Source organism: Micromys minutus (genome assembly GCF_963924665.1).
Source record: "Micromys minutus genome assembly, chromosome: 26".
Classification (NCBI taxonomy): Eukaryota; Metazoa; Chordata; class Mammalia; order Rodentia; family Muridae; genus Micromys; species Micromys minutus.
Window position 1 is genome coordinate 41,917,917 of NC_137961.1, and position 25,888 is coordinate 41,943,804.

General features: G+C 41.8%; 3 protein-coding genes across 3 annotated transcripts; 1 reads left to right on the forward strand and 2 right to left on the reverse strand.

The window, feature by feature from the left end:
- Positions 1-3,481: 3,481 nt before the first annotated feature.
- Positions 3,482-11,760, reverse strand: TOPORS (TOP1 binding arginine/serine rich protein, E3 ubiquitin ligase). Its single transcript, XM_080938751.1, has 3 exons — positions 11,629-11,760; positions 10,277-10,474; positions 3,482-6,870 (listed from the first exon to the last, which is right to left on the reverse strand). The coding sequence occupies exons 1-3, from the start codon at positions 11,629-11,631 to the stop codon at positions 4,009-4,011; spliced, it is 3,063 nt and encodes a 1,020-aa protein (XP_080794877.1). The 5' UTR covers positions 11,632-11,760; the 3' UTR covers positions 3,482-4,008.
- SMIM27 (small integral membrane protein 27) lies at positions 11,545-12,322 on the forward strand. The gene is made up of 2 exons (XM_080938753.1): positions 11,545-11,674; positions 11,985-12,322. The coding sequence occupies exons 1-2, from the start codon at positions 11,630-11,632 to the stop codon at positions 12,087-12,089; spliced, it is 150 nt and encodes a 49-aa protein (XP_080794879.1). The 5' UTR covers positions 11,545-11,629; the 3' UTR covers positions 12,090-12,322.
- Positions 12,323-12,451: 129 nt separating this feature from the next.
- On the reverse strand, positions 12,452-21,753 carry NDUFB6 (NADH:ubiquinone oxidoreductase subunit B6). Its single transcript, XM_080938752.1, has 4 exons — positions 21,462-21,753; positions 19,895-19,987; positions 14,348-14,392; positions 12,452-12,635 (listed from the first exon to the last, which is right to left on the reverse strand). The coding sequence occupies exons 1-4, from the start codon at positions 21,639-21,641 to the stop codon at positions 12,567-12,569; spliced, it is 387 nt and encodes a 128-aa protein (XP_080794878.1). The 5' UTR covers positions 21,642-21,753; the 3' UTR covers positions 12,452-12,566.
- Positions 21,754-25,888: the final 4,135 nt, after the last annotated feature.

The window sequence follows — 25,888 nt, forward strand, 5'->3', positions numbered from 1 at the left end:
TAGAATCATAAGACGAGTCAAGTTCAAAGGAATACAAATTAGGAAGGTAGAAATCAAGATATTATTTTCCGATACAATAGAATACACAACAGATTCTAAAAAATTGTGCAAAAATATTCCTACAGATGATAAAACTTTCAGGTAAGTGGCTAGATACAAGGTTAACTCAAAAATCAGGAGCCTTCCTTTATACAAATGACCAAAAGACTGAGAAAGAAATCAGGAAAACACCTTTCACAATAGCCTCAAAATAATAATAAAAGAAATTAGCTTGGGCTATCTCTAACTAAGCAAGTGAAAGGCTTATATGATAAAAACCTGAAGACACTGAATTTTAAAGAAAGTATCAGAAGATGAAAAGCTCTCCCATGCTCATGGATCAGTAGGATTAGTATAGTAAGAATGGCCATCCTATCAAAAGCAACCTACAGATGCAGTGCAATCCCCATCAAATCTCAACAGGATTCTTCACTTATCTTAAAAGGTCATTTTCAGTTTCATATGGAAAAACAGTAATCCAGGATAGCAAAAAACAATCCTAAACAAGAACTGGTGGTTATCATTACATTCCTTTTTAAAAAAAAGTTGTGCTATCTAGCAATATCAACTGGCATGAAAACATACATGTGGGTCTGTGCAATCAAACTGAAGATGCAGACATAAATTCACACACCTATGGACATCTGTTTGTTTTTTAATAAAGCCAGAAATAGACACTGGAAAAAAGGAAGCATCTTCAACAAATGGTGCTGGCAAACTGGATGTCTGCGTGTAGAAGAATCCAAACAGATGCATGCTTCTCACTCTACACAAAACTCAGGTCTACTCGAACACCCCAACATAAAACCAGATACATTGAATCTGTTAGAAAAGGAATACTCTTGAACTCAATAGCAGAAGAAACTTTCTGAACAGAACACCATTAGCACAGGAACTAAGATCAACAATAAATGGAACCCCATGAAACTAAAAACATACATAAGGCAAAGAACAGCATTATTCCCACAAAGCAGTAGCCTACAGAATGGAAAAGATTCTCTAAGTATATGTCACTGCAAGCTATTATCCAAAATATATAAAAACTAAACTAGGTATCAAGAAAACCTAATTAAAAAATGGGGTACAGATCTAAACAGAATTCTCAAGGAAATGCAAATGGCTGAGAAACACTTAAAAAAAATGGAATCATGAAATTTCCAAGAATACAGATGAACCTAGACGAGGAAAAAAAAAACATTCTGAGGTAGTCCACACCCAAAACTAGTACGGGATGTATTCATTTTGTGTGGATACTGGCTTTTAAGCCGTGACAATCAAGCTACAATCCACAGAACCAGATGTTTGGTAGAGTTCAGGATTAGGAACATATCCCTGTTAGGAAAGAGAATTAGAATATACTTACAGATGAGGGAAAGGGGGCTGGAACAGGAAGTTCAAGTGGGAGGGACGGGAGAGGACGAAAGAAGGAACAAGAGTCAGCTAAGAAGAACAGGCATTTGAGGGGTTGCAGAGAAGCCTAATATGGTAGAAGCTTCCTAAAATATAGACACAATTTAAATCCAAATAATGGGAGAAAGTCCCAACTGGCCATCTTTGTTATCATAGAAAGTTTTCAGTACCAGAACTGGGTTATATCTAATTGAGCTGTTGGCCAAAGAGAATCTGCAAACCTAGGTTGTTGCCAAAATCAGTTGTCTTCATAAAATGATGACAAGGACCCATTCAACACCAAGAAATCGAGGTGATGCCCAGAGCCTCCAACCCTATGATCTAGTCTTTGGTACAGGAAGGCACTCTGATACTACAAAGAGAAATGTAAGCACTGACCAGCCATAAACCCTCTTGACAATGGTGTCTTCCTGCACTAAAGGCTACTTCAGCGATGGCACAAAGCTTGTGGAACTAATCAAACAGTACTTGGTTTGACTGAAGCACCCTTCCACCCACCATGAGATAGAAACTTCTCTAGGTTTCAACGTCTTAGGTGATCAAGAACCCAAGACCAGATAGCCCAGAGACCTAGGATAAAACCAAACACTAATGATCTTTTAAAATACATAGTGATGACTCCCAAGCTGCTCAGTCATCACCAAAGCTTCCTCCTCCAACAGATGAACCAAACACAGATTCACGAAATGTTATGCAATAACACACTTTGGAACACTCAGCCCTATACAGAATGTCTCCATCAAATCCCTTGAATCAGAGCTCAGGGATCCCCACAGAACAGGAAAGAGCCTATGAGTTGGAGGGGAAGGAGGACAGCCAACAAGGCCATCTAAATCAACATCATCAAACCATTTCAACCTCAGAGACCAAGGGAGCGCGCACAGAGCTTGCACGGGTTTCTACCAGGTCCTCTGCATATACATTATGGCTTCCAATCTGGTGTTTTTATGGAACTCTGGAGTGTGCACAAGAGTGTCTTGAGGGTCCTCTTAGGTTCATTCCCTATCCTAATTTTCTTCTATATTTCGTTTACTATTACCCCCTCAGAATTCTAATGAAATACAAAAAGGGAGATTTAAATAAGAGAGGGAGGAACTGGGAGTAAAGGGAAGGAAATCACTGCCCCCCAAGAACCCTTAAAAATTTTTCTTGCAATGACAAAGTCCATCCCTTAATCATACAGTTCTTCCACTATCCTCACTGTAAACTTCAAACTGTCAACATCAATTTTAGACTCTATTTGAAAGTCATTTTCTATGTCTTTTAAGCAGTTTGAACATGATTTTTACCTAAATTGTTTCTGCACCTTCAACCCTGTCTGGAACATGGTAGCCCACTCCTGATTTTAGATCACTGCAGATTCTCTGCTTTTCACATTTTATTGCTTATTCTCTGGACTCTAATTCAGCTATTACCTCCACCAAGATCAGGTTCCCGACACAGTAAGATCTATACACTCATACATTTCTCCAGAGAATTATACAGTTCAATTGTTTTAACTAAACAATCAGTCAAATTCATGAGGGCAAGGGTTGTAATATGCCTTGCTCTCCCATTAAAACCCACTACTGACCAGTCATGAAGCAAGCCTTTCAATTTCTACTGAAGAATGGAAACAAGGCAACCGAGGCTTAAATCTGGAGCTAAGTTCAGGCTATGCTGTGTACTGGCAATCCTTCATCAGGTTAGATACAGAGCCATCTTAGTTTCTAGTGGTAAAAACAAAGAACTACACTGTGTGGAAAAATTGCCACAGAAGGTTTGCCAGGGTTCTCATGCTTGTAGAAAGCCAAATGCTCCAAACCCACATACTCTTGAAGAATTTAAGATATTCAGTGTCACAGTTAAAGGACTGATTAACCGCTGAGACTGGGCCTATACACGTTTACTCAGCTTTTAAAGCCTTTGGTTCTAGCAAAACTATAAAGAAAGCAATATTGCACAGAAAAAAATGTTTGATTTTTTTAAAAGAGTGTACAGTTTTATTGTCTTTTGAATACACATTTGTTTTACTGCCAGTCCAGATAAACAAGTATATAAAGAAAATACTAAACTTTGCTTTTGGCAGAAGTCACGCTAACCTGTGAAGATTAAAATGGTTTTGAATCATACAAATCTTCTATGAAAAATAACTGTCCAAAAGCATTCTCCCAGCTTGTAACACATTTTCAGAATAACTCTCAAAGGAAAAAAAAAAAAAAAAAAAGAAATTCAAAAATACTACCATAAAAATATGTCAATACCTTATGGCTTTATGAAATAACTTCTAAACTTTTTGATTTTTATTAAAAAGGTTCCCAAGTTTTAAATAAACAGCTAGCAACATTTTCTTCACTTAAAAGTGCATATATCTGGAAATGGGGCATACATAACTTTTTGAACAAATAAGGAATCTTACAAATTACATACACACACACACACACACACACACACACAAAAACACTTAAAATATTTTAAGAGGCAAAGTTTTTCCAGAAAAAGTCACCTAGACTGCAATAGATGGCTTTTTACCCTTTCCCACTATAGCCTCTAGATTATCAAGGAGACGCTTTGGCAGTTTTAAGATGTATCCGTCTCTTCAGGAGACACTGAGGATAGTGAGGTCCGTGGAGATGGCAATGGTCTCGAAGGGTCAGTCTGAACAGATGCATTACTGGACTGGCTCTCCAAGTCACAGGCAAAGGTGCTGTCTTCTCTCACATCAAGAGTTTGTCCTGAGACCGGTGGTGGTTCCCTATTCTCAAAAGCTTGGCTGGTACTCAAGTCATTAGTAAGTGCTGTAACATCGCATTCCTTGTCCAGGACAGCAAGCTCATCTTCTATTGTGACAACATCTTTAGTTTCAAATGCTTCTGAGCATGGAGTCAAGACTCTATCTTGTGCAGGCTGTGGACGACTGTCGCTGTCACTGTCGATGGTGATGACAACAGGGGACCGTGCAGTGTTCTCTCCATGGTGCTTTTTATGCTTCTTCTTATGCTTCTTCTTCTTCTTCTTGTGTTTACTGGTGTCTGTGGCCTTCCCTTCAAACACTATCTCTACACTTAGGCTCCGCGCCCGCCTTTTCCTCCTCTTGTGTTTTGGCTCTCGGTCTGATGATCTGCTGTCTGAAAAGCTGTCACTCTCACTTTTAGAATTGCCATCCAATTTTGAGGATTTCTGGTAATGAGCATCCTTCACTTTGGAAGCAAACTCCCGAGACGGCTGAGCCTCTTCATGAGTCCCTTCCAAATGCCGTGTCTTGTACTTTCGCTTCCCTCCAGGCTTCTCACCTCTCATCCGGTCAGGCCCCGCTGATGCAGTCCTCGACCTATTACTAGACACGCTCCGTGACCGGTGCCTTTCATAGTAGTAGTATTTCCTGTCACTGTGGTTCTTCTTCCTAGCGTTTGTTCTTTCAGAAAAAGACTGAATTCTAAATTCTGGACTTGAAGATTGTCTAGAAAAATGGGCTCTTGAAAGCGTCCTCCTCCTGTACGAAGATTCATAACCATCTCTGTCCTTATTTCTGCTGTAATAAGTATATTCCCACTTATATTTGCTCCCGTAATTATTTCGTAAATAATAGCGATCTCGATTTCTGCTTCGCGATCTTCTTTTGCCATGGTCACTGCTACGAGACCTTGATCGACTGGTGCTCCCACTACTTAGAGAGAGCGTCTGGCTCCTTCTTGACCAGCTGCTGTCTCGGGTTCCTGATCTCTTCTTGTCCTTCCTAACTCTAGGCCTGCTGCTACTCTCTCTGCTTCTGGACCTCTTACTCCTCAGTCTCTTCTTCCCATGGTGCCTCCTGTGACGCCGCTGCTCATGTCCACTTCTGCTCTGGGAACGCGAGTCTGAGCTCCTCGATCTCCCTCCCTTCCTGTGTCGATGGTTATATGGAGAACATACCCTGTCACCTCTTGTAGATGAGCTGTCCCTGGGTGTTGACAACGATGCAGATCGTTTCTCTTCTTTCTTTGAGTTTACTCTCGAGTCTGAACCGCAATGGCGTTTACTCATTTGCTCGTCTTTTCCAAGGATGGACCGTGGAGAAGAAGCTGGACTGGCATCACTATCACCTGAACTATAAGACTGCTCTTCTTCTTGTGTCTTCACTGTTTCCATTTTCTCATAAGAGCCCAACTCCTCAGAATCAGAAGACAGTTCAACAAGTTCTGGGGTCCTTTCGGCTAATGGCTTAACAAACCCAACAATGACACAATTATCTGAGGATGAATCACTGTCATTATTTATGTCGTCATTGGTCTGTGCTCCTTGTATCTGAGATGTGGCTCCTCCAGAGACAAGCTCTTCATCTGAACTGTCCGAAGAATTTAGAAGGGAAGACACACCAACACGCACCTGCTCTGAACTCGAATAAGAAGGTCCAGGAGTTTCATCATCCCATGGTGCCTGCCTAACAGTGGACACATTCACATCGAGCTCCTGAGGTTCAGCCTCATCTGGTGATATTGTAATGACTGAAGAACCAGAACGGCTGCCTTCAGATGAAGGAGGGCAATCATAATTAGCATGCTGGTCAAAAGCTGCCATATTGAAGGGAGATCTAGCAAAACTGATAAATTCATGTATAAAATGCTCAGTTCGATTAAGCAAAAATGGTCTTAAGTCAGTCACAAATGCCTGACTCTCCAAATCATAGCGAGTAACATTACTCATGATGATGTGCTGGACAATATTGACTAATGAACCATGGGCTCCAAAAAGAACAGTAAGTTCACGTTTTAACCAAGGAACCAATCTGTGAAGGCAAGCTGGATTTCTACGGAAAAACTCAGCTGAAATGTCTCTGTAGCGGCCACCATCTTCAATACTTCTAACTCGAACACCAGCACGATAAAGAGTGCGCCTAAAATTAATAATATCTTGTTCCTGAATTTTCCGCAAAGATCTCTCATCTGTAGTAGTTGGCCCCCGTAATGCCATTTGTCTCATAAATTGAGGAATGTCAACATCTCTAGGTCTTGATGAAATGCCCAACCCTTCAAACAGCACTCCAGGTTCCGGCGGAGTGTTTGTTCTTCTATTTAGAGTGCTGCTGGGTAAGAAAAGAGAAGCATTCCGTTCTCTTGTCATAGTTGTCCGGTAGCGGAATCTTGGAACCTCGGGATTGGTGAAGGAAGGCCTTAGCACATACTCTTTGAAGTCATCTTCAGCCCTCACAGAATGGAAAATAGAATCAAAGGGCTGTTTACATAGTGGGCATTCAGCTTTGTTTTTTGACCACTCTTGTACACAGCGAAAACAGAACTTATGTAGGCAGCGGTCTAAGTAAGCTACATTATCAAATCTGTCCAAGCATATAGGACACTTAGAATCGGGAGAGGCGTCGGCTGGTACTGTCTGCTGGAGTTTGCTAGTGCCAGCTTTAGGTGGGAAGTCATCCATTTTAAACCCCTTAGCAGCTGAGGCCATTATCTGTAAAAGGGAAAGAATTGCATCAGTAACTCAGTAGTAGAAGAAGTAAACAAAACTGCTGCACGAAAATGGTTCATCCTTCAGCAAAAAAATGAATGGTTTTAACATAAAGGCAGTACATACAAAGACATGACAGAGAAGTTCCAAGATTAGTTTCCTAAGATCCAATCCTCTTTGTATTCAGGGAAAAGTACCAGTTGATATCATAGCACAGCCTACATAGTACTTAAATATTTTAAGAAGTATTTGACACAAACACAGAAGTACAAAAACAAACAAGTACCGTGTTTCCCACTCAGACTTAGTAACATTTTGGTGAGTCATTCTTTTCCTAGACTAGACTATTAAAAAAAAAAGAGAGAGAGAGAAAAAAACCTCTGTCCTCAAATGTTTTTATGCATGGTTTTGTATTTGTCAGACATATATGCCTCTAACACTGTCCTAAGGATTTATTCTATTCACGATATATTGTATATGTCCATAAACAGTACATGAAACAATTTATGTGTACTCAGTTTCACATGATGCAGAACTCGAATGCTACGCTAGTCGAATGGAAGAACTGTAACTTTCCAGATAATAAACTCATAGATCTAAGAAGAAAAAAACAAAACCAAAACCACTTTCAACAAAAATTGTATTGATGAAATACAAGTGTTTCAATCAGAGGTTTTCCAAATTAAATGTATTCACTTTGGGCATCTTGACTTTCTTAGAACCATACCTTAAGAGAAAGTCAACTAATTCAAACAAATGTTTCTTTAATGGTCCAGATAGTTCCAGTGTCCTTTTTGTAACTCTTCATACATTTCTCAGCATTTCTATTTATAATCAACCCATTCAGGAAAAAAAAACTTTAAGACATTAAGACAAAAGAGGGGGGGAACTTTGTGGTGTAGACAGTGCGTGCTCAAAGCACACAAACAAAGAGGGAAGATTCTGACAGATGAGGCAACATGGACCAGTCCCCAGGCTTCAAACAAACCCAGCTCTAAAAGGCCTCTGTGCTGCTTTTAGTTAACGTAACGGAGTAGAGTTTAGTGGGGGTAAAAATCAGTGTATTTCAAGATAAAGCATATTTTACCTTATTTTGTTTCTCTGGAAGGCAGAATTTTAGTGTTTACTGAACATTTCTTAGGCAGCAAAGATGAACCCATTTCTATTTTCTACTTCACATTTACAGAAGACGCCCTGTCAATGTTCTTCTACCTTGGTAACCCAGGGATTAGGGCTACCAACTAACCCCACCCCCCAAGAGTAGATCAATCAGCTCTTCCTAAACAGCCAAGCCCAAATCAAAGTCTATTACTTTAGGATGCACTGAACGTTCCCCCCTTTAATCTTCAAATCTGCCAATTCTAACAAAGATTAAGAAACCCTTTACACCATAATTTTGGAAAAATTAGGTAACAGGGCCTAACATATCTAGGGAAAATAGATGGAAATAATGAACTTCAGGATTTTCTTTCTTTGTTCAAGGCCAAGGCCTTCTACAACTTTCCTTAAACCATCATTGGACATAGGACACTTCATCTGTTCGTACTTTACCGCAGCACCAGTTAATACCAAAAAATGCCACTTTTGGCGTGGTGCGAGTGGAGTTAAGAACAAGGTCTCACTATGTAGCTCTGGATAGCCCGAAACTAATAGATTTGCCTGCCTCTACCTCCCAAGGGCTAGGATTAAAGGTGTGCACACCACATCCAACTTCTTAATGTGAGCTCCCCAGAGACCAAGCTAGAACAAAGTTGAAAGTCATTTCTCAAATATTCTCAGTGCTAAAATCACTGTAGTTTGAAAACATTTGACACAGGGAGTGGCACTATTAGGAGGTGTGCACCCTTGTTAGAGGAAGTGTGTCATTGTGGAGGTGGGCCTTTGATACGCTCTCCTAGCCACCAGGAACGCAGTCTGCTTCTTGCCTTGATGATAACAGACTGAAATTAAACCTGTAAACCAGTCCCAATTAAATGTTGTTCTTTATAAGAGTTGCCTTGTAAATGGTGTCTCTTCACAGCAGTAAAACCCCAACTAAAACAAAAGTAGAATACCAATAGCCTTTTAAAAGAAAAGTTGTGTGAAGGGATATAATTTGAATAAAAAAAATCACTTAGAATTTCAACATAGTTGCCTAAATTATGGAAAAGTTTGATTTTGGTAGTGACCACTACCCAGACCTCTAAAAGGTTTCCAACGATAATAACAATCATAAATCTGAACAGTTTAACTTAAAAAGTTTTAGAAGTTAAATAACCAAATTTAATTTCTTCTATTTTGTGGGTGAGCAGTGGGGCTACACAAGGCTTCTGAGTAGCCCTGGCTGTCCTAGAACTCAGAGATCTGCCTGCTTGAGTGCTGGGATTAAAGGCACGCAACACCAAATTTAAAAAAAAAATTTTTTTTTAATTGGATATTCTCTGTATTTACATTCAAATGTTATCCCCTACTCCCCCACTCGCTTGCTTCCAGGAAGGTCTCAGTTTTAGTTTCAATTTCAGGAATAAAAGAATTGTACTGGAACCAGGTACCCTGGAATTATGCATTTCCAGAAGACTGGAGGGTCAGAAGGTCAAGGTCATCCTTTGCTACATAGTGAACTCCAGACCACTCTTGAGTTCCTACAAGAGTCCCTACCCAAAATAGAGGGGTGGAGGTTGTGTGGAAGCTATTTCCGTCAAGCGACTCCTGGATAAGAGCTGATTTAGTGTGGCTGACTGCAGAGCGTGGCACTTTGCATTCTATCACAAATTCAAACCCTCACTTCTCTCAAACAAAAACCTCTACCCAGTAATGAGCTTAACTCTTGGGACTTGTTTTTTTGCATTTTCTCCCCTTTAACACAGAAACTTGCCCACCAAAAATGCTTCCCAGTTTCCTTCTTAAATCTCTGTGCCTTCATCTTTGCCCTGTTTGTCCCAGTCCTCCAATCAGAATCAGCAGCCCATGAGGAAAAGGGCACTAACTAGATGTGTAATGAAGTCACAAGGCACATAAGCCCTGCCCACAATGGGTAACACAGCACAACTCCTAAGCTTCCTTAGCCGGAAAAAGTCTCAGATGGAAAGAGAACCACACCATGTACATTACATAACCACGACCAAATGAAATGCAAATCCCATTTTACAGACAGGGTCCAGGGCCGGGGTCCTGCCAAGGTCACACTTCTTATCAATCAGTGGCAGCTGCTTTGCCCCATACACAGCTCTTTCCCGTCCGTCCGTCTTCAGTAGCTCGAGCCCTTCAGCCAGCGCTAGGAGACACTCCCCTCGCTTGCCCACCGGTGCCGATCCACAGGTGCCCTGCAGCGTGGCGACCCCAGCCCTTGGAAGCTCGGTCGGTGGAGGGCCCGGACCACAGGACTGCTCCCGGGCCCACCTACCTCCCACCCATTGTCCGGACAACTCACCTCCGAGGACACGGTAGCAGGGGCAGCTGGGCCGCTAGAAGCCAGCTCCCGCCGGCCCAGGAGGCTCGGTCGGTGGCGGCAGGATCCGCGAAGGCGTACCCGGCGGCTTCGGCGCCTCCCCTCCTCGGCAGGCGCCAGAGGGGGCGCTTCACCCTCCTCGCGAGACAGCGGAGACCCCGGTGGCGGCGGCTGCGACCCCTGTGACGTAGAATGCTCATCACCAAAGGCAGTTTGGGGCGGAGAGAAAGCGAGACCAACCCCCCAGCCCGCGCAGCAAAACACAAGCCTCCACCCCCGCGCTCTGGGCGCATGCGCCGACCGCAAGCGCACGCAAGGGGCGGGGCCTGCGGCTCAGACGCCAGACCCAGCCCCCACCACGGGGGGCACGAACAAACTCCAGAACCACAGCCAAATATACAGGAAAGCTGTCTCAGTCTCAGGGGAACCTCACAAACTTTAACAAGTTAGAATTCTCTGTGGTATCACAAGAACAGAACTGCGCTCCCAGAGCACCCCCTCCTTACAGCTATTTCAGCTGGGATGAACACTAGGCATCTCTTTTTTTACCCCGCCATAACTCCTACGGCCTGCTTTCCTCTTCCCATTCCCGGAAATCGACACCGAAACTGTGCCCGACACATCTGCGCCCAAAGCCGCGCAGCACAGCTTCTGGGGGCCAGGCCTCCACTGTGCACACCGCCAGCATTCTCAGGCTGACCTGCTAGATCGCCTGCCAACCTGCCCTTCTTGGGATTTAGTATTTCAAACTTGTTGCAGTCCTAAGCATTCGATAAACGGCCCGTCAACACTTGTTGACTGGCAGATCCACCATGCAGGTAACGTGGTCCTGCATATTCAAATGTATTTCAAGCAATCAGAGATAATATTCTATTTGTTCTTGATGAATGACTTAATTAGCAGTTCCCAACATTTTTTTAAACTACATAAGAGTGGATGATATTAAGTAAAACATAAACATATGAATGTCTATCCACATTTTATAGAAACGGATGTGGGTGTGGGGCGGCAACTTTCTTCCAGCGTGGACTATTTTCAGATAAACTTTTACATGCACACGATGGCACACTACTTTGTATTAACATCGCACTGCAACTGCAGAAGAAAGCAGTTAAGGAATTCATATCTGAGCGCAAAAAAAGGCGCGATCATAACAATTTTTATTTCCTCCTGAAAGGCGGGCTAGGCCCGGATCACGTGACGCAGTCCAACTCCGGGCGGAAGCCCGCGGGAGCGCGCAGAGCCCCGCTGAAAAATGGCTGCTGCATCGGGTTTTACTGCGCCCGGGAGCGAGCTGTAGGGCCCGCGCCACCCAGTCCCCGCTGCTCCCTTACCATGAGGCCGGTGAGTCGCCGAAACCTGGACTGGACTTACTCCTTGGTAGGTACCGGGGACAGGGGAGCTCCAGAGAGCCCCATCCCAGGGCCAGCGAGCGGAAGGCAGACTGTTTGCTCGCAGCTGGGAACTCCAAAACCCATTCCTACACTGGGCGTTCAAGCCCTGCCCTCAGCTCCGCCTCTTCCTGGAGGACACGCTTTTCCGCCTCTGACGTCAGGGGTTGCAGGGCCTGCTTGCTTCTAGGCTGCGTTTGAGGGTCTGTGATACTGTCCCTCCTGTAGCTGGTAACCAGGCCTACACAGGGAAAGACCCCATCACATTTTTCTCTTTGCTTTTCCTTACCCCCTTTTAGTTGCTACTTGCAATCGTCTTGCTCTCTTGGGGATTCGTCATCTATGCATCAACTGTAGCTGCACGAAGACAGCTACGGAAAGAGTTTCCAGACAAATTCTTCTGAATGAACTTTCGAAATTCTTAGCAAGAATTCTTTTCCTCAAATGGCACCCATGTGGACTCAAAAGTAAAATTCATGACACAGATTTGTGTATGGTCTTTTGTCATAAGTGTTAACATGCCAAGTTTTCAAAAAGGGCAGGCAACCCTGTTTGTTTGACAGAGCTTTTCTTTCACCCTAGTGCTCCGAGCACTTCACATATTCATGTCAAATCAGTAAACACAACTGTATGACGAAAATTGTGTTCTGCATCCTGGTAATAAAAGCACGGAAAAAAAGTAGCTAATAGCTGTGTTTCGTATTTATTTGTCTTTTTACTGTTAGTCTCAAATTGGAGAACCTTTGGACAGTAACAAGGACAGTAATAACGCTCTATAATAGCTTTATTAACTACTTTTCCAGGAAACAGATTCAGTAAATACAGCACTTTAAGAGTATACTGGTGCTGTTATACAAGTCTTTTAAGTTTTTAAGGGCTCCTCAATGATGTTGATCAGGAAAATCTCTCATTGGTGGAATTACTTCTCCAGTCTCCAAAATTGTATCACCCTAGGGAAAACAAGGTCATGGTTAATAGTTTTTTTTTTTTTCACTAAATATACATTTTATTGTAAAATATTCCAACATTTGCTCAATACAATATATGACTATAAACATAGTTTACACTAAGCCAGGTATGGTGGTGCACTAATTCCAATACTAGTACTCTAGAGGTAGAGGCAGGCGGGTCTCTGTAAGTTGGAAGCCAAGCTGGTCTGCATAGCAAGTTTCAGGGCAGACAAGACGACATAGATTGACCCTGTCTCAAAATAAACAAGCAACAACAACAACAACAAAACATCAAAAAGCCCCTTCAAAATTATTTTGCATTTTACTTAAAAGATTTTAGTTTGGATGCTAATTTTCCCTGTACTGATTTGTACTTGAAGATAAAAAAGATTATCAAATCATCAAATTATGGCAATGAAGACTTAAAATTTAAAAAGTGTAGACAAACTAAAGTGAATATTTAGATTGTAGACTATAGTTCTAAAGTATGAATAGGCCTTTGAGACTCACCAAAGTCAAGGTAATGACATCCTTCTCATTACAAGATTTAGTATTTTATTCCTTCAATCTCCTGTCTCCACCTCCAGGTTTCAGGAAAACACTGTGTATAGGTGGTCACTGTATGCTATTCCATGTTTGGGCACAGCATGAAAAAACTAGTTATGCTCTAGCATTCATTTTGATAAGGCTGGGACAAAACGGATTAGGGAGGACAGCGTGACTCATACTAGTCTATCACATCAGGAAGAAGGAAACCTGTTCTGTTAAGCCAGAGAAGTACAACCATGTCATGGCCTGGGCTATTCTAGAAGGCATGGCCATTCTGCAGTTTCTCAAAAGTGAGACGCTGGAACTGGCCAACAATATCGACACAGGAAAGGACTGCTGTAGCAAAGAGGACATTCAGAAAATAGAGAAATGCTATAAAAACCACTGACATGGTCTTCTGAACAGAGCCTGTCTTGTCCTTTGACCGTGAATGGCAACAGAAACACATAATTAAATAATCAGGCAAGCAAAGAATAAATAAATATTAGCTAACAAGAACATCAAGTTAATCTCCCACTTTGAGGTTACCTGGGGTCTGACACACATTGATTACACACAAGTAAATAAAGCAGAGCTCCAGTGTGGACTGCTGGCCAAATATGATAGTTCTCCCTAAAAGTCTCCTTTTGCAGCTGATAAGAGACAACTATAATATATGCTACTTAATTTGAGTTTGAATTTACCATTACAGTGGCTCAGCAGCCATTTGTGTTGATCATGCTAGGATCAAAGGTATGAAAAGAACTTTTTAAAAATTACTTTTTAGAGATTACATACTTAATTCACACTAACCTGCCTTAACTTCACAGATTGAGAATCATAGGCACAAAGCCAAAGAAGTGAAAGTCTGGGAATAACAGGACGTCAATTGTCAGCTGCCTGTACACGAATCTCTTCAGACTCATGCTATAATTCTTGACCCCTCAAAACCTGGTGGTGCTTTCTACTGTGGGGCAGTCAAGGTCATAAGACAGGAAGGAGAGAAATACAGTACCCACTCATCTTCCACTACCACACCATCCCTCCTCCTTCCCCACGATAATACACAAACTGCTTTTAAGCTGATAGTAAGAAAACATTTTAGTCTAATGAACTTGGCAATCACTTGTAGAAGCAGAGAGGGGTAACACACAAGCAAAAAAAACTGGAGTTTTGAGACTTACTGGAAATATTCTGGGCTTCGACTCAACAATGGCATATGGTTTAGTCTGCAATAAAAATAATTCTGTGTAAATTTACAGTGCTAAGAATTTTTTCTGAAAATGATAGATCTTATCTCAAAATTTTTACTTAAGCCTCCAATTTCCCCAGAACTCTGAGGCCATATTAAACATCTCCACTTAGTTGTCAATAAGCTCCTAACAACACAGTATGATTTTCAACACGATCACATTTCTGCTCAAAGTTTCAAAATCCTTAAAGAAAAAGTGTGGAGTCTTTATCGTGACCTCTAAAACCCAGCCGGACTCATATCTGGCCAATCATTTGACTTTCTACACACCTCCCTTATTGTCCCTTAGTCACAATGGCTCCTTAGCTATTAGTCCAATCAATAAAGCCTGATATGTCCTAGGGCTTTTGTGCTTAGTGATTCTTGTACCAGAAATGTACTCCTGGTTATCTAATTGTTCCCTCTCCTCATTCCAGTTTTGGTATCTCCTCTGCAGAGAGGTCCAGTTTGAACAGCAGCTCCCTGTCATTCTCTATTCCTTATCATCCTGTTTCTCTTTTAGAGAACTGAACACCTCTGGTAACAAAGCAAGTCTCTTATTCACGTGCTTATTGAAAGTCTCCAGACTAGAATAAACATTTCGTGAGGCAAGGACACAACTGCTGTGTATATTGCTGTACCCCTTTACAGTGCTTTACATGCAAAAAGAGGTAGTTAATATGTAAATGTAGAATAAATAAAATCAAAAAGCATGCACGCCAGTATAAGACACCTGTCATGATTTAAATAAGATTGGCTCAGGGAGTGAACTATTTGGAGGTGTGGCCTTGTTGGAGTAGGTGTTTTACTGTGGGCGTGGGCTTTAGACCCTCATCCTAGCTACCTGGAAGTCAGTCTTCAACCAGCAGCCTTCATATGAAGATGCAGAGCTCTCACCTCTGCCTGCAGCATAACTGCCTGGATGCTGAGATGCTGCCTTGATGATAGTGGACTGAACCTCTGAACCTGTAAGCCAGCCCTAACTTAATGTTGTTCTTATAAGAGTTGCTTTGGCCATGGTATCTCTTCACTGCAGTAAAACCCTATTTAAGACAACACCATATCAAAATATTTAAAAATCATCGGCATAATGTAAGTCATAGCATTATATAAGACAAGGGGACCAAGATTATGAGAGAAACATAATACTATAATACAAGGAAAATAAAATGTCTTTATTATATCAACTGTGGCCAGGACCAATAAGGTGATTCTGGGTAAAAAGCTATACAGGCTTGGCAATGTGAGTTCAATCTCCAGAACCCACAGGAAGATAAAAGGAGACAGCCAGCTTGATAAAATTGTCCTTTTACCTCCCACAAACAAATGCTGGGCCATTTGTGGCTCCCATATACAATTATACACATTAAAATTTTTTTATTTTATAAAGAACTGTGGTCAAAGTCAGGAAGATACTAAAATGTTTTCTAAGAGACTCTAAGAGAAGGAGGTTACTGAAGTATGTTACTGTAATGAAGCTACAGAATTCACCTAAACTAACCAAGAGGAAGAATGTGGCTCAGATACTACCAAACGTGAAATGCTAGAATATGTCCACTAGTGGCTAAGAAAGCACTAATTCCTCACAGTAGTAACTATATATTAATGTCTCTTTTTGTCAACCCAATACTGCAATTTATTAAATATGCTTCTGCTAGAGGACAGATGTTGTTTTCAATATTAAGGCAACTTGGTTATAGAGATGATAAAGCAAACTACACTTAGTATAACTAGATAAATGCCAACTTTAAAAAGTTGGGACAGGACTGGAGAAGTGGCGAACATGTTGAGAGCACATACTGCTCTTTAAGAGGACCAGAGTTCAGTTTCCTGCACCACACTGCTTGGCTCACAGTTGACTATAACTGGCTTGCATGGGCATCGACACTCATGTACACACACACACACACACATACACACACACACACACAAATGAAAAGATAAACCTTTAAAAATGTAAGTAGAGGTGAGTAGAAAAGGTCTGGGAAGAGTTGAGGAGAGGTGACACCAATCAAAACATATTCAGTTCTATGAAGCTCTCAACCAATGAAAAAAAGGTAACTAAAAGAGAAAAAGACTGGATGATCCATATCCTACTGTCAGAATGTTTACAATGCATAAAATAATCTGGCTACTTCTAGGACTAGCAGATTAGGCTCAGGATTATAAAATAAAAAATGTATTATGGACACACTTCTGATTTAAAGTTGAATAAAGAAACTGCTTCTCAGAGGCACCATTGTCCATATAAATACCTAAAATTAAGACAGAACAAATTAATTTATAAATGGGTTTAAAGCACTTAAGAAAATGTGATTACCAGGAATCCCAATGGAGAAGTTAGAGAAAAGACAAGGAGTTGAAGGGGTTTGCAACACCATAGGAAGAACAATACCCCTTAGAGTTCCCAGAGACTAAACCACCAACCAAAGAGTACACATGGAATGACACATGGCTCTAGCCGCGTATGCAGCACAGGGTGACATTGTCTGTCATTAATGGGAGGAGAAGCCCTTGGTCCTGTAAAGGCTCATTTTCCCAGTGTAGGGGAATTCTAGGGTATTGAGGTGGGAGTGAGGGGGAAAGGAGAAGGGAAAGGGGATAATATTTGAAATGCAAATACATTAACTACTCCCTACCCCAAAAAAGAAAAAGAAAATGTGATTACATTTGTAAGCGAAATTGTCTTAAGAATTCAAATTCAATTAATTCAAAGATGGTAGGAACAGAATAAGTTTGTTCCTATTTTATCAGAGGTTGGCAGTTTAATTAAGGTAAAAGTACACTTTAATTTAAAATATAAAGTAACAAACTAAATTCCCAAGTAACATTCTGCCTATTAGCCCATCTGTACAGCAGCCAGTATTGGATGTTCTAGCCCTGCCCTGACAGAAGGCAGCTTTCTTTTCTAGGGATTATCATGCTAAAACACAGTGACATGAAAAGGCCATGGAGCTGCAAGTGAACGTGGTTCTCAAGCCCATCGTTACACAGATGGAACTCTCTCTGAGCCTTGGAGATATAAACTGTCCGTCCATTTTACTGTTGCAGGATTTTCTACTGGTTTCTGAAATGGAAACAACCCCATTCGATCCCTACCGGCTCCTAATCTTACACACATCAGGCAGGTTAAGACAACATGGGCCCTCCACAGGAACTACTATTATAGAAGCATATAATCCAAATCATTTTGCCTTTCCCCCCAAACTGCAACAGCCTCCAGCTGATCTGCATTGTAGAACTTTGCTTCCTTCAATCTGTGTTCAGTGTTTCTCTACATTTCCCTCTCAATCATCATGTCTTCTCCCATTTAACAGTGGAGAATTCTGCTGGGAGTGGAAGCTCATGGATGTAATCAGTTGAGAGAAAAGAGACCCAGTGTCTTAGTCAGGGTTTCTATTCCTGCACAAACATCATGACCAAGAAGCAAGTTGGAGAGGAAAGGGTTAATTCAGCTTACACTTCCACACTGCTGTTCATCACCAAAGGAAGTCAGGGCTGGAACCCAAACAGGTCAGGAAGCAGGAACTGATGCAGAGGCCATGGAGGGATGCTACTTACTGGCTTGCTTCCCCTGGCTTGCTCAGCTTGCTTCCTTATAGAACCCAGGTCTCAGAGCCCAGGGATGGCACCACCCACAATGGGCTGGGCCCTCCCCCTTGGTCACTAGTTGAGAAAATGCCTTACAGCTGGATCTCATGGAGGTCTTTCCTCAGCTGAGGCTCCTTTCTCTGGGATAACTCCAGCTTGTGTCAAGTTGACACAAAACCAGCCAGTACACCCAGGGTTCAAGGCTAGTTTGCAGTATATATGAAACTGAGTCTCAATATACACACACAGTAAAAGGTTTCCTCTGCTTGTTACACATATTTAGCTCTACTTTTCTCCCGAAATTTTGAAACTTTCCTAAATTGGTCTCAACTTACAGGGTCAACTTTAGCCATTTCCTCAGTATGGGGGACATACTCATCACAGACTTTCTGTCTGCCTTTCCAACTGGCCTAACTTGTTCTCGCCATAGTCTTCCTTGAATGTGCTGTCTTCTAACATAGTACATACTCCTGGATGTCAAATACTTACTTATTGTTCTTTCTACAACAATAGAGAGGACATACTAGGCATTTTATTCTTGTGGACCAGGGAGATGGTTCACAGGACAAAGGCTTGGTGCTAATCCTAACAACCTAAGTTTGATCCCCAGAGACCACATGGTAGAAATAGAGAACTCAAGTCCTTCAAGCTGTCTTCCACATTCTTTAACCTTCTTAACCTTAACAGTTTTGAAGGTAAGAAGTCAATAATCTTGCTCCACTGGCACACTTCTTCCAATGGGCTTGCTTCATGACTCCTGTGACTGCATTCAGATGATGTGCACTGAGCAGGATGACCCGCTGCATCAAGCAAGCACAGTTCCCGTCGCTCTCACGGCTGACAGCACTGAGATGCTGCCTGCTGGACTTCCCTTAGAGATAGCCCTTTCCCAGGCCTTCTTAACAGACAGACTGAGTGGCTGTGCATGCAAACACACACCCATTCCTCCATCTGCCTATGGATACACAGTAATAACTATGAGTTCATACCAATACTTCCAGTTCTAATTTCATTCTCCAAGGTGAATAATTCCTTTCCATTAGTGTGCTGACTTGATCAAGCTCCTCACGTGTAACAAATGTCCTGTCATTGTCACACACCTTATGATGTTTAGCCTTCTCACCTCACTTGGGTTCTGATGTCTTGCTCCACCTGAGGTTCCTTACTTAGCTTCCTTCTCGATTTTCAATATCCTACACCAGTGTGCTGCCACGAAGGCTCCCCAAATAAGCATGTCAGCCACTCTATCAGCTGGCATTGGACACAGAACAGTATTTACAGTAGTACAGTATTTGAGTTCCAACACTCCACACCACTGTTCCCTCTTCCGAGACATCCCAGAGACTGTATGCCCTTCTACTGCTTAGGACCCAGTGGCATGTACCAACCATACTGTGCTGCCCTTGTCTTTACACCATGGCTTTAGTCAACCCATGCAAGATCCTTCCATACAAAGCTGGTTTTTTTTTTTTTTTTTTTTTTTTTTTTGGACACTCTAGATTCCTAAGGAAGGCAGAGAATAATGAAAACTCAGACAAGAACAAAGGAAGGGAGCTGAGATTTGACAAACCTATTTGGGATGACGTCACACACCTGACTGGCCTAAAGAAGCAGCAGAAATCATCTTTCTACCTACTTTCATTTAAACAGTACTTCAAGGAAATGCACTGCAAAAGTCATGAACTAGTTGTATATATGAGTAATCTTTTGATTTTTCAAGTTTTGAAACTACTTGAATATAAGAGTGCTTAAAGTTCAATTAAACCTTTTATTCCCCATCCCCAAATTCAAAGAACTTTAAAATCAGCTTAGTGTGATATATTATTTTCTGAGTACAGCATAGCCACAGGAAATTATTGGACAATATTAAAGGTACATTCTGGAAAGCATACATTTAAAACATACTTACAGCCATATGATACTTGACATAATAGTGAATGAACCAAAGAGGTACGAGCACATGAGAAACAGTGAAGAGACTGGAGCGGTATGCCTTAAAGATCTGTGGAAGAAACACACATGTAAAACAAACAAACATCCTCTTCTTACATCTTTAGTTTCTAGATTTACTTATTTTATGCATATACGTGTTCTGTCTGCATGTATGTATGTATGTGTACCAGGAGTATGCCTGGCACTCTTGGAGCTCAGACAGAAGACAGCATTGGATGCCCTAGAACTAGAGTTACAGTTTGAGGCGTCATGTGCATGCTAGGAAAACTGGGTCCTCTGAAAGAGCCAAGTGGTGGTAAGCATAGAGTCACCTCTCCAGTCTCACCCCACCCCTCACTTTTATTTTTCACTAGTTTATTCTGAGACAGGGTTCCACTCTTTCGCCAAGGCTGGCCTGCCTAACTGCCGTCCAGCTTGCCCCTGAACATGCAGAGGCTCTCAGCCATCCTCCTGACTCAACCTCTAGAGCTGCTGTGATCACCAACATGTGCTACTTACTATCCCTAGCATGAAATATCTCATTTTTCAATGTATGTGGAACAAAAACCAAACCAACCAAACAAAAAGATTCTACCACCAACAACAATGTAACATTGTGATAATTACTTTACAAATTTCTTAATGGAACATATTTTCTGGGGCTAACCTACCAATCTTTTCACTAACTCTGGGACTTTCTATAGAATACATAGACTCTAAAACTTAGGTTAAGTACCATTTTGCAAGACAAGGCTTATAATGCGTAGCATTCTGCAAGACATAAGGGCATTCTTGTTAAAGAAACAGACAAACCAACCAAGACTTTGTACTACCACCACCACCACTGGAAGGAACTGAAAGCAATTCCCACACAGTATTCATTACTCATCACTGGTGTAACTTAATAGACTCCAAGAAAATATATGGAATCCTTACGATAAAAAGTGGTCCTTGAGTGAACGGTTTTTCTGCCTGGTGAAGTCATGGAATGCAATTTAAAAGTAACTAAAAGCGTGTTTAACGTACACAGTGATGAATAAAAAGGGAGCTTCACAGCCTGACGAAGCATACCAAACAGAACCCTGTCTTCTCTGGCGACCCATGACGCTGTACTATACCAGCTGGCCCTCTGGTAGCTGGTAGGCGTTGACCAGTCTCTATCACCTCAACCTTACACACCGGTTAAGTGTCCGCAAATATTAAAATCACAGTATGTGAACTCTACTTAACCCTGACTAGCTTAACCTGAGGAAAGGCATCTACACTTGAGAGAACTAAATGTGCAGTGTCCTGTAAAACCCAAGGTCCGACTTCTCAGTACACCTGACAACCACAGGGGATCATCCTCCCGAAGCCAACCTGCTCCAGGACTCCAGCGACAAGACAACTCCGCCAAACCTGAGCCCGTGGACTAATTGTCCCTTGCGGCCCTCCCGGGTGTGCGGGCTCTGGACAGGGTTGAGCCTTAATGGGCCCGAGAGGAGTGGGTAGGGGGTTGGCCGGGTTGAGACCCTGCGTGGGAAGACGTGTGGCTCAACACTCACCACGTTCTTCCACAGAGCCCCGTCCCGCAAAAAGTTATCCCAGAATCGCTCCAGGGGCCACATCCTGCGCGGGGGCAACACGGGCTCCCGGGGGCTCAGCTCCTGGTCCTTCAGCCATCGTCTCCTCAGCTCCCGCAGCTGCTGCAACCGCAGCTTTTCGTCCGGCGTGTACCCCGACATGTCGCCGGCGAGGTTACCAGAGAGTGACAGCGCGCACCCAAACCCGGGGCCGGTCACTAACGCGCGCTCCCGCTCCACGAAGCGACCTTGGGCCACAGGGAGCGGCGCGGGGTGATGGCGTCACATCAGCCCCGCCTCTGGGGGCAGGCCGACTTCTTCACGGAAAGCAAGTTCTGCTCATGCGCAAAGCTCTCTCTCCGCCCCCGGGTTTAAAAACCAGGATTAAGTACAAACTCCGGAAGGTCGCTTAGTTACGAACTAAGTGGGCCTTTTTGGAAGGCCTGGGGAGTCCAGGGGCTAGAGTTCAAAGAAAGAACGTGTGGGGAGGGGGCCGGGAAAACCCGGACCAGAGTTTAGCGAACATCCTGTCGCCTTGACCTAGAGACGGTTGCGTCCAAGTTCAGCTCCCAGCCCTTTAGTAACTCCAGCAGTGACCTTGAGCGGCTATCTCTGCTTCTTCCCTCCGGACTTACTGCAGATAAAGAGCACCGTATTTGGGAGGCTTACGTAGACTCGCTCACTCTTTGATCCTGCAGTCCCACTTTGTAAGATATCCCAGAGGGATGGTGGCAAAAATTTGCACAACACGGTTTATAATAGCACAATATTGGGAATCACCTCCTAGATTTCCGAAGAGAATTAGTGGGAAAGGTTATAGTACTGTAACGCATTGGAATGCTACTGCCATAAATGAGCCTTCTATTCATAACTGTGGAGTGACTTCTGCAATCTATTGCCAAGGCAAATAGAGAAATAAATAAATAAAACCACCAAGTAGAAAGAAGTGTACATGGCATGCTATGTTTTATCCAAAAGTGGGGAGAGTAGTAGCAACACTTAGTATATAAATACATGCTCGCTGAAAATTTTAGAGTAATAAAAATAATTTTGTCTTTTGTATTTGTTTTTGGAGACGGTCTCATGTAGCATAGTCTGGCTTTGAATTTACTATTTAAGGGACGCTAGACTTAAACTCCTAATTTTCCTGCCTCTACTACTCATGAACTGGATTGAACTGCTTCAAACACCACCACCAATATTATATAGAGAAGGCAGGGTAGAGACAAAAGTAGAAACCAGGGAGTTTAGAGATGTCTTAGTAGTTAACAACACTGCTGCTCTTTCAGAAGATCCGAATTAGAAGAATCTGGTTACACTGCGGGGCTTCTGGAAACAGAAAGCTCTCCAGAAGAGAAGAATATGATCCGTAAGGTTCTCTCAAGCGTACCAACGCTGGAGAAGTTTCTAAGCCTAGTAGGCAACTTGATCAGCAGGTTTCTCTAGTCAGAGATGAAAACACTTTAGTATCAGTAAGTATAAATTAGATGATTTTAAAATATAAAATTCAGCACATATACCAAATCAAAACGCCTCATTTGTGACTTTTGGTTGGTCTTAAAAACCAACTCATTTTGAAATCTGATTAAAAAAAAAAAAAAACAGGCATTTTTTTCTAGTCTTTTGTAAAAATGACATCTTACAGTAACAAAAAGCTTATGGGAAAACTTTCTTTAGAGAAGCATTTTAAACCAAACACGGGAGGAACTGGCAGGTCAAAGGTCACACCATGCTACATTCCTCCCTTAAAGAATCACCAGGGAAATCCCTCTGTTGCTGTGGCTGCTCATCGAGAACGCTACCGCGCCCTCTTGTGGACAGTTGTCTTGTTGGCTATAAAATTGAACTGAAATCTGTAGTTTCTAGAACTACTCATTTGCAAGACAATAAAAGAGAGAAAAATCCTCATCCAGTACTAAAACGACACATTCATATAAGCCCAAATTATGGAGACGTCATCTAGATGAGTTTTTTTTTCTTAAACAAAAATATAGTAGGAGAAAAACAGAATGACGACCAATAAAGAGGCAGAGGGCAATTTGAACACCACTGTGATATTTTATGATATTAAGGAAGTATTAGATTTTGTGGTTATATTTTAAATGGAGTTTCTGGCACTTAGAATACATCCATAGCATTTATACATGGGAAAACATCATGTCCTGAGCTTAATTCTCAGTAAGGGGAGGTAGGTGTGTGATAGGTCACTAGAGCTCACAGTATTCCTATCTTTAAAATTTTTTCTTGTTAAAACTTAAATTTTAAAGCTTTAAAAATCTGCGGTTTGAAGTATTGAGACATTATTTAGGACACTATTAATCTGTGTACTCTTTATCTGAAACTTTTCTTATCTACAGAACTCAACTCTCATATAATGAGATTCAAATAGTCTCTGTGACCCTAACCATGCATTTTACAACCAAGGCATTTCACAACCTAAGTAAATGGTGCCTATATTAATGGAATCAAATGCATCTAGTAATTTCTTTGAGGGCCATCATCATGACTTTCTGTGGAAACCATTTCACTCTACACTTAAAAAGATAGTCAACAATAATAATAATAATCAGAATTAATTTTTCAGAAAAACATAATTCTGCCTCTGGTCACCATCTTCCACCTCCCATTTCCTCCAATGATCTCAGGGTATGAAAAAGTAAAGAGTCTGTTAAGACAAACTCGGACTCAGCTGGACTGCCTGAGTGGGGAACCGACACACATTCACGCCAGACGGCACTCCTGGTGGCTGGAATGTTATAAATATAACCAAAACTGGGGGTTTTGTATAAGACCTGTAGCCAGCCGCAGCCTGGGAAAGGCTTAGAGAACAGAGCAGAAAGAAGACGAGGCCAGGAAAGGAAACGAGAAGCTGCCTATCGGTACCTTCCTTGACTTCGGATCTGGTGAGAAAGGGTCTAACTTTCCAACAGTGTTTTGAAGTCCAGATGGGGATTTGGTTTTCCTCCCTGGCAAGGCATGTTAGAGCAGGCAGGAGGACAAAGCCATGAATTTCATGGGAGTATAAAAGGAAAGCTGATCTGACAGCAGTGCTTGGCCACCAGACAAAGTCCAAGCGAGAGATTGGCTCAACATCAGTCCCCTCTCCTTCTTTCAGTCCCTAATAAAAGGGCCTTAAGTCTTTAGGCTCTGCTCAAGCCAAATGACTGAAGCACAACTTTTTTATATTTTTATGTTTTATTTTTTCACTGTAGGAGAACCAATGAATTTATTCCTCTTATAGAACATGGATGGCGAGTTCTTTTCTTTCTTTCTTTTTTTAATTGAACAACATTATTTTTTAAAAAAAGATAAATGTACAGATTTTAAAAGCATTTTTGCATAACAGTATATGAATACATTTTTTGTCAGGCTTGATTTTTTTAAAGGATTTATAGTATGCCTTAAAATCTTACTAGTTGCAATGAGCATAAAGTACATGTAAAACAAGATGTAACCTGGAAATAGTCAAAGTTTTCTTGGTGTGTAAAGATTAAGCATAATGATTTTTCTTTCCTTTCCTTTTTTTTTTTTTTTTTTTTTTGGCCTTTGTTTTTCTTGAACTTCATATAGTCTGTAAGTTGTTTCTAGGTTGTTCAGAGCTTTCTGGTGTTAGTATCCAATTATCAGTGACTGCATATTATGTCTGTTCTTTTGTGACTGGGTTACCTCATTCAGGATGATATTCTCTAGATGCATCCATTTTCTTAAGAATTTCATAAAGTCATTGTTTTTGGTAGCTGAGTAGTACTCCATTGTATAAATATAGCACAATTTTTGTATCCATTCATCTACTGAAGGACATCTGGGTTCTTTCCAGATTTTGGCTATTATAAATAGGGCTGCTATGAACATTGTGGTGCATGTGTCTTTGTTGTATGTTGGAGCGTTTCTGGGGTATATGCCGAGAAGTGGAATAACTGGGTCTTCAGGTAGTACTATGTCCAATTTTCTGAGGAACTGCCAGACTGATTTCCAGAGTAGTTGTACCAGTTTACAACCCCACCAACAGTGGAAAAGTGTTCCTCTTTCTCCGCATCCTTGCCAGTATCTGCTGTCATCTGAATTTTTTATCTTAGCCATTCTGGTTGGTGTGAGGTGGAATCTCAGGGTTATTTTGATTTGCATTTCCCTGATGGCTAAGGATGTCCAGCACTTCCTTAGATGCTTCTCAGCCATTCAATATTCCTCAACAGAGAACTTTTTGTTTAGCTCTGTACCCAATTTTTAATAGGGTTGTTTGATTCTCTCATGTCTAACTTCTTGAGTTCTTTGTATACCTTGGATATTAGGCCTCTATCAGATGTGGGGTTGGTAAAGATCTTTTCCTAATCTGTTGGCTGCTGTTTGTTTTCTTGACAGTGTCCTTAGCCTTACAGAGACTTTGCAATCTCATGAAGTCCCATTTGTCA